Source organism: Sinocyclocheilus anshuiensis, unplaced genomic scaffold (genome assembly GCF_001515605.1).
Source record: "Sinocyclocheilus anshuiensis isolate Anshui unplaced genomic scaffold, SAMN03320099.WGS_v1.1 scaffold253, whole genome shotgun sequence".
NCBI classification, from domain to species: Eukaryota; Metazoa; Chordata; class Actinopteri; order Cypriniformes; family Cyprinidae; genus Sinocyclocheilus; species Sinocyclocheilus anshuiensis.
The window spans coordinates 2,745,933-2,754,978 of NW_015537969.1; the positions used below are offsets into that span (position 1 = coordinate 2,745,933).

At 37.2% G+C, this 9,046-nt stretch overlaps 1 protein-coding gene and 1 long non-coding RNA gene across 2 annotated transcripts in view; one reads left to right on the forward strand and one right to left on the reverse strand.

Annotated features, from left to right (window-relative positions):
* The window catches only part of LOC107670015 (uncharacterized), a 718,471-nt gene that overhangs the window by 620,501 nt on the left and 88,924 nt on the right, over positions 1-9,046 (forward strand). The gene's annotated exons all lie outside the window — the stretch shown is intronic.
* Positions 1-9,046, reverse strand: part of LOC107670007 (PHD finger protein 14-like) — a 118,315-nt gene that overhangs the window by 100,622 nt on the left and 8,647 nt on the right. The window contains exons 3-4 of the mRNA XM_016462474.1: positions 5,005-5,645; positions 3,583-3,724 (exon numbers count right to left, since the gene is read on the reverse strand). Coding sequence (XP_016317960.1) covers positions 3,583-3,724; positions 5,005-5,645 — 783 coding nt within the window. The remainder of the gene's footprint in view (positions 1-3,582; positions 3,725-5,004; positions 5,646-9,046) is intronic.

A 9,046-nucleotide genomic window follows, 5' to 3' on the forward strand; every position in this document is an offset into this window, starting at 1 on the left:
TATTGGTGGGGGGGGGGGGGGGAATTCGGGTTCGGGTCGGGTTCGGGCTCTAAATTTAACTGTGCCGCTCAGGTCGGGTCGGGTCAGACGATCTCGGGTACGGGTCGGGTTTGGGCTTCAGTTTAAAGCCCGTGCAGGCCTCTAGCACTTCTGCAATGAGGAGCGAGTGCGTGCGCATGGTTGCCAGATTGCTTAAAATAAGGAAAACATACTGGGCAGAAAATGTATCAATTTAACAGCGAACCTCTGATTCGGGGATTAGAACTCTTGATATCTGGCAACCGCACTCATGAAAACTGGTGTAGTAGAGGCGTGTAGAGCAGTCTGCAATAACATTTTGTCTCTTTTTTTGACGAAAATAAAAAGAGGTTTTTGGTAAAGTTTTTCGTCAGTCTTCGTTAACTAAATTAACACTAGTGTGTGTGTGTGTGTGTGCGCGTGAGAAAGAGTGTGTGCTTGGAATGGATCCCTCACTGCTGTTGTATACGTGTCATCTAACCAGGATGGCAGAGCCAGTGACAGATTTAACCATTTTCTAACTCAGACATGCTATCAGCTTGAAAGTGCAGCTTATTTGACTTAGATAACACCACTGACAGCTTCAGACTAAAAATGACCCAACCCAGTGGCTCTAGAATTAAACTTTTTTTTTTAGTTGAAAAATTACAAAATTGCTTGATCCAAACAGTTTTTTAGAAACGCCATTGCTCATGCTCCCTAACTTTTGTGGATTAATCGTATATGAACCCCCCCCTTCTTTTTCAAATAAATGCTATTAGTTCTAACTTTCTATTCTTACAAAAAATCTTTAGCAGCTGTTTTCAACATTTATGAAGATAAGAAATTTTTATTGTTATTAGAATGATTTCTGAAGGATCATGTGACACTGAAGACTGAAGTAATGGCTGCTGAAAATTCAGCTTTGCCATTACAGGAATAAATTACATTTTTAAATATAAAACATTTAACTCAATAATATATATTAAAATAAATTATTAATATATAATATTTTAATATAAAATTAAAATAGTATTAAAATATTTCACATGTCAATTATATCCTACAATATTACTATTTTACTCTATTGTGGTCAAATAAAGCCCTGGTGAGCATAAGAGACATTTCAAAAATATAAAAAAAAATACCAACCCCAAACTTTTAAATGGTACTTTATATTTTGCATAAAAAGCATTGAATGAATTAAACCAGAAAACATGATTTTCATTACATTGATACATTCTTTTTTCCACAATAGCAATGACAATTTTGTGCTGAATCCTAATGGTTCTCAAAACTAATCCCTTATATTTTGTACAAAATATTTTGTACCTTCTTCATTAGATTCACCCTTCTAGTATCCACTGAGACATTCATTAAGAATCAGCTAGGGGGTGGAACATATGCTGTAGCATAAAGTACAGTAGTATGACAATACGTATAGGGGAACTATACATGCATGGTTTAGTATATTGAGTGCATATATTCTTTGTTTTCCACTTCTTAAAGGCACAATATGTAATTTTCACCGCTAGAGGGCGCGTATTCAAAATAAACAAATAGACAAAGGCGTAGTTTGATGACGCCGTGACTGAGTGTGGAATCATGGGAGTTCATCCCCACAGCCGATGCAATCCGACGGGACTCGGGCAGAAATCATGTTCATGGATGAGCTAATGATTTATTAACGTAGTAGAATGAAGCAGGGTGAGGCTGAAAGCCGTCGAAGCGAAACGAGGCCGCTGAACGAGCGTGACACACGGCTCGAAAGCAGCGGAGCTTTTATTATGCCACAGTCGACCACTTCCGCTCCTTCCGGTCGTGCGTATGTGGGGGAAACAAAGCAGCGCTGTTTTATCATACTAGATACATTTGAAAGTTCTGTTATAATGCTACCCTGTGCGGTTGTCACCAGTCTATTAAAACGCACAACATATTAAAGCGCCTTTGGTGTTTCCATGTTTTCTACAAAACAAAACCGGAAATCGAGGGTGTATGACGTCATTGGCAGGCGACACAATGACACTATAGACACGCTCCGTGTCACTAGTTAAAATTGCTTATTTCTCTGGATTTAAACATTCTTCGAAACATTTGGGATAATGTAAGTACACAAGTCAGCAAAATATATAACACTGTTCTAGTGGTTTTTGGATATTTTAATAAAAAAATCTTACATATTGTGCCTTTAAACCACTCATTACTATGTGCTGAGCTGAAAGGACAAACAGGCCTATGCTCTGAAGATGTAATTAACTAATGCGTCCTCACCAGATGAAATCTGATAAGCAAGCAGGTAAATAAGTAGTCATTTAACAGATGCTTTAATCCAAAGTGACTTACTTGTTACAAAGACAATCCCTCAAGAGATTAAGCTTGTTGCTCAAGGGCACAACAGTGACTGTTGTTCCTCAGGGTGTTTGAACCTTTTGATTTACTCTGAACAATCCTCATCCTTTGGCACTACGCCACACCACATGAAACTAAATCATATCAATTTCAAATGTGTATTATTGATTTAATGTGAACTATTCATCGACGGATATTCATAAATGTAAAGCTTTTTTTGCATATCTTGAGATCACATAAGCAGCAAAACGTTTTTAATTAGCTGATTTATTTTGAAGGTCATTTCCATTCATACCTAAAATATGTGCACAAATCTGAATCTCAATAAAATCTCAATGTATTCAAGCAGAACAGGCTTCTACTACTCTTCCCCCCCCCTGTGTAGAACTACCTGTGAGGCTTCTGCAAATCAACAGAACATCAGCACAAAAACAAGCAGTAAATAAATAATTAAAGAAATAAATCAGTGAGTAATTGAAAATTAGTGGTGACACATTGATCCAGCTAGCCTGGCTGGTGTTAAGCGGGCCTGTCTGAATGAGACGGCCACCACTAAAAGACGGTTTAAAGTGTAATTGATTTTTGTTTCCAACGAGTCAGAGTCACAATGAGCTAATAATGTGGGATGATGAAGACCACTCTCCATTCTGTGTTTATTCTCCTCACGCTTGTTTGACAATGCAATCTATTGTACAGGTACACAGCGAGTGTATGGCATACGATGAGACGAGTTTCACAACAAACTTAAGAGAAACAGAATTATTGCTTGAGATTTTATTGTTATCTAAGTGACAAATGACTACCTAAAATGTAGGGTTACTTATTAATCTTAAGAGTACCAATGGTTTTGGACCTTCTTATGTAAACAAGGTGCATCCTTATTATTATTAGTTACTCGGTTGCATGATGTGCATGAATTGCATAACAAGGCTAATTATTTGATATAAATGTGAGCTTTGTCTAGAAGACTGATATGACTGAAGTATTCGTATCATGTGTGTATTCATCATATTTCTGAAAACTGCTATACATTTCTATAGGTTAAACCATTAAATTAGCAAAATGTGAGTGCACCTTTAAGATTTTTTTTGTTCAAGTTAGAGGTTTGCGATGGGAAAGGAGGAACTGAATATTTAAATATATTCTAAAACTCATTTTTCAAAACTTTGTGCAAACATTTGAGATCAATATTTGAGCTGAGTTTTCGGTGGCAGGCTGCAGAGTTTGGGCTTTTACCTTCATGCACGGTCACACCACAGTTGTCACACTGGATGATCTCATCCGCATCTTCGCTGTTGTCTCCCAGACACACGCAGCAGATAAGGATACGCTCCATCCGCTGGGAGCTCCAGGTCTGGGGCCGTTCCAACAGAGAGTCCTGAGGAAGCAATGGATAATTTAGCAATCCAACTCTAGTAAGGGATGTTACAACTGATAGAACTAGTGTCCTCTACCACCATCCAAATATCTTCCTCTAAAAAAAAACTGCAATGGACCAGTGTGGAAAAAAACCTGAGACAAAAAAGTAAAGCCACTCTAAAGCTTCTGCTCTAATTCCACCTCTGAGATTGGGAGATTAGCCAATCCTATAAACTGAAGTTCTCAGATAAGACCATTCACAAGGATTGCTCTATTGTATCAACAATCTGATGTCATGTGAGCCAATGACTGGATTATCTGATTGCTTGTGCATTCCTAAATGCACAATAATACATTTGCATTTGAGAATTCAAGTTGATACAACTGAACTTTTGGACAAATTTAAACATGTGGATAGATCAGCTATCTATCAGATAGATTCAATGTGAAAAATAGGGCACACACATACCAGTTTTCAGTAAATGATGGAGACAGATGCCTAGTTTATTAATAAATCAAATCTGAATTGCACTTTGTGAAGTTGTTTGCATTAATTGTAGGTGGAATGTATTCAAATCTTAACAATAAACATGAAGTATGAGTTACGACAGTTACATACAGTATGAGTATTTGAACAAACAAGAATAAGAAAACCCTTGGAAGACTGCCACAAAATATCTTTGATAAATACATAAGATAAAGCCCATAAAGTGTGTAGAAAGTAATTAAATTGAGCATTCTGAAGAATATAGAATTTGTGTTTTGAGTACGATTGAGTTAAGTTAATAAGGTGTTGATCTTTACATACTCTACTACTGAAAAGTTGAATTGAAATTCAAGGTTGGGTTGTAAGACTCTTATGTTCACAAACATTTATTTGATCAAAACTACATTAAAAACAGTAATATTATGGAACATTATTGCAATTTAAAATAACTGATTTCTAGTTTTATATATTTTAAAATGTAACGTATTCATGTGATATCAAAGCCATTACTCCAGTCTTCAGTGTCACATGATCCTTCAGTAATCATTCTAATATGCTGATTTACTGATTTATCATCAGTATTAAAAATATTAAAAACAGTTGTGCTGATTAATATTTTTGTGAGAACAGTGATGCGTTTTTTGATGGATTCTTTTTTCAAAAGTTCAAAAGAAATCTTTTGTAACATTATAAAGTCTTTACAGTCACTTTTAACCAATTTAATGCATCTTTGCTGAATTAATTCCTTTCAAAAACATTTCTTATCGATGCTAAACATTTAAACAGTAGTGCAATATCAGAGGAGATTTTACCTCATTGCCCTTCTCATGTGATGTGCTGTGGCTGTCATTGGTCTCCTCCTCATCAAATGCCCCTGTGCTCTTGCCTGCTTTCCCCTTTGATTTCTTCCCTTCTTCCTCACTGTCACTACTACTGGTCTCGTTCTCATCATCCTCATTGTCCTCTTCATCACTACCCCCGTCCTCCTCTTCCTCACTCCCTTCTTTCTCCTTCCCAGATGATGCCTTGCCTTTCTTTTTTCCTTGTGTGGGCCTCCAGTCATTGTCATCCTCACTGTCATAATCATCCATTTCGTTTAGCTCTTCCATTGTAGTGAAGTCCATCATGGGCCGGTTCCGCCGTAGGTTCCATTTTTTCGGCTCTGCCGAGCTTTCCTCTGCGGTGCCAGTACCATTTGGTTCTGAATCTGAGGATTTTTCTCCTTTTTTGCGATTCTTGGAGGTTCCCCCTGCTTCTTTGCTGCTGGTCTCCTTGGAAAAAGACTGCTCCTTGGCTTTCTCCTCTTCTTCAGTGTCTTCATTCAATTCTTTGGCCTCTTCGTCATCTATGCCCTCTTCATCGGCTGAGCCAACAGCGTCAGAGTCGCTCTCAGAGCCCGCAGCGCTGTCCTTTGAACCCTCCCCATCACTCCCGTTGCCAGTGCCCTCTGAACCTGATACGCAAGTATGTGAGATAACATTAGCAGTGTCCTTTTTGTTTTTTGAGCAGAATACAACATACTTCAGAATCAGATTAGGACCGCACAATATTTCGTTTCAGCATCGATATCGCGATGTACGCATCCGCGATAGTCACATCGCGGGATGTGCAATGTTTAGCATACTGATCGTTATATTTATACTGATTGTTTTCTTTGCAGATGCACGTGAACACTGAATTCCGTTCACTTCTGCATCTATTTGTGCCTGAAATGACACATACGCGCAAAATTGTCAAAATGCATGTCTCTGCAAGTATCCTTGTAAACACAGTTGCTTATGGTTTAGGTGAAGGTAAATACTTGAGAAAGAAAATGGATGTGTAACAGTAGGCTATATTGGTTCACAGCAGTTCAATGTTCCGGAAGCTTTCTGTGTCATGAATGTTAATCAAACAACAAAACACAGAAAAAATCACTTTTGTAGCTTTAACACAGATTTATTAAGTTATACAGTGAAGACTATGTAGTGTTATTTTACATTTGATTATTCAATTTCTGTACCTGGAGCCGGTTGCACCAGCTGTACGTAAATTACAACTTAGCCTAGTTTTGACGTAAATGGGCACTAAGTTACAACTTACGCACTACTACATATTTTTTCATTGCACCATTACACTTAGTTGAAGTGTAACTCTACGTATAAACTAAATATTTACGGAAGCGTCTGGTCAGGAGTAACGGTTGGAATAAAATAGCAGACTGAGTGAACTGCATCAATATGCTCTTCTTTTACACTATAACCTGCAATCCTTTAGGCATATATGATGCTGCTGACATTTACACTCACGTACATATTAAGAGAGAGAACAATATGTGCATAAACGTACTTTGTTTCTTTTTTTGCGCATCTTCAACACCCCATCTACAGTGCGCCTCTGTGCGCTTCGGTCCGTGTTGCGCATGTCAGATGAAATAATAAATAAATGGCATTTCTTATGCTTTGTTTTCTTTCAGTATTTATTGATCCTTATTTATTTCAATTACAGTTTCTGAATGTTATTTACATATAAAAATAGCTTACATATAGACTAATTTTATTAATGTATCGTTTTTAATGGAAACTTGTTTTTACCGTTAGTATACGTGAGGCAAAAATTCTAAAAAGTTAGAATGATGGATAAATTAAAATTCATAGCATTTAAACAAGTTCTGCTCACATATTTGAAGGTTTCTATTGGATGATTTAGGGTAAACATCATATTATGCGACTACGCATTACTTTACGGAGTGCTTACGAACTACTGGTGCAACCAAATAATGTATAGATTTAGTTACAAACTAGCTAGTGGTTACTAAGCCTCTAGTGTGGACTTAACGTTCTAATTTAAGTAAGAAATTACGAATGGCTGGTGCAACCCTACCCTGAACATTTTCAGAAATGGAGCCATCAAAAACACCTCGTGGTTGCCATGGCGACCATTTACTTGCCTACCCCCAATCATTGATTATTTTTTTCCAAATAGAGCTATTCAAGTCATCTGGTGATTTTTTTTTTTTTTTTTCAATATATATTGCAGAAAAACAAAATATCACAATGTGATTTTTTTTCCCAATATCATGCAGCCCTAGTCCACGCCTTTTCAGTGCTAATTCATCACTTTAGTAAAACCTGACAGTACAATTTTAATGCCAAAAGACGTTTTTTTGCGCTGGCGCAAGTTGTTAGTAAAACTGGCCCTAGGAGTACTAATATGGTATATGGCTACAAAATTAAATAGATCATACACATTTCAGAAATATCCACAAAATTTCAGGTTGGCAGCTAAAACACAGTAATTAATTGAAAGTTGTCAAAGATTGATGATGTGTTTTTCCTAAAAATTTTTAATTAAATTTGGAACCTTTTCAAAGACATCAGACCACTTCTACTATTTTCAAGTGTGAAACTGAAATACCAATAAAACAAATCTGATCATTAAAGCAACACGCCACAGACCCTGTATGCGGTAATTGAGCACAGATCATGAGTGTGTTACTCACATTGGTGACAATTGCTCCATAGCACTGAATGATGTACGGACAGTCATGACTCTTCAACACAACATCCAGATCCATGAGGATTCTCTTATTCTCGTCTTTATTACCCGTCCTCCTCATTTGCTGCAGGGAAAAACACACAAAGGAAACATGCTCACATAAACGCTACTAGAACAACAAAAACCAAGAGCAGTGATGTAATTAGTAAACAGTAATTACTGCTGCCTTAACTGCTGTTTTAATGACTTGGTAATTACAAGGAAAGTTCAAGACGACAAATACATGGATACACAAACGCCTTCATCCAAAAATGTGATTGATTGGAATTTCTTTTGGCTTTAGTACAACGACTATGTAAATGCCACTAATTTTAACATTTGATATCACACCTACTATTTTTCTCAGTATAAATCTTAAAGGGATTTATAACTTACTTTCTTCTGTGAAACAAACCAAGATAATCTGAAGAATGTTGGTATATTATTGACAAAAAGTCAATGGGACACAAAACAGTTTGGTAATCAACATCCTTAAAAATATCTTTTTGTGTGTTTCACAGAAGTTTTGTCATACAGGTTTGGAATGGCATGATGAGGGAGAAAATTATGAAATTTTCATTTTTGGGTGAACTATCCCTTTAAGTTTGAGTACTAAAATATACTGTTGATTTTATAATTTAGGAATGGGGTCCCTTGCAAGGTATTCATCATTTTTAGGGGTTGCTGATCAAAGGTTTTTAAAACCCTGGTCCCATCCAAAACAAAAAACAAGAAAAAAAAACCAAACTATTATCAGGGACGAACAGAGCCGAGAAACCAGGAGCTGAACCGACCTTGACTGCGATGACATGGCCAGTCTTCTTAAAGCGAACTTTAAACACCTGTCCACAGGTTCCACTGCCGATCTCCCCCTCACTGATCAGATCCGTCACCTCTGCAGGGTAACGCTGAAGAACATACACAAGAGGTCAGACTCTTTTCCCACATTCAATACCTAAAGACTATGGGCCAGTTTTACTAACAGCTTGCGCCAGCGCAAACCGTCTTTTGGAGTTAAATTTGTACGGTCACGTTTTACTAAAGACACGCAGTAACGAATTAGTGCTGAAAAGTCATGGACACAGTTATTATTGAATATGCATTTGTAGGAGCTCCCCTTTCAGACACAAGTTATGGGAGCAGAGTATTCAAATTTTACTAACATTCGCGCTCGTCAAATTACTGGCATTTGTGCCATTATTTAACGCCCAAAAAAAGCATGTCTTAAACTATTTTGCGCTTGAAATGGCTGCAATTATTGCTAGGAGGAGGCACCACAGAGAACAGAGAGCGCGTGGTAGAAGGGAGAGGATTTTTTCCACACGTATTAATTTATTT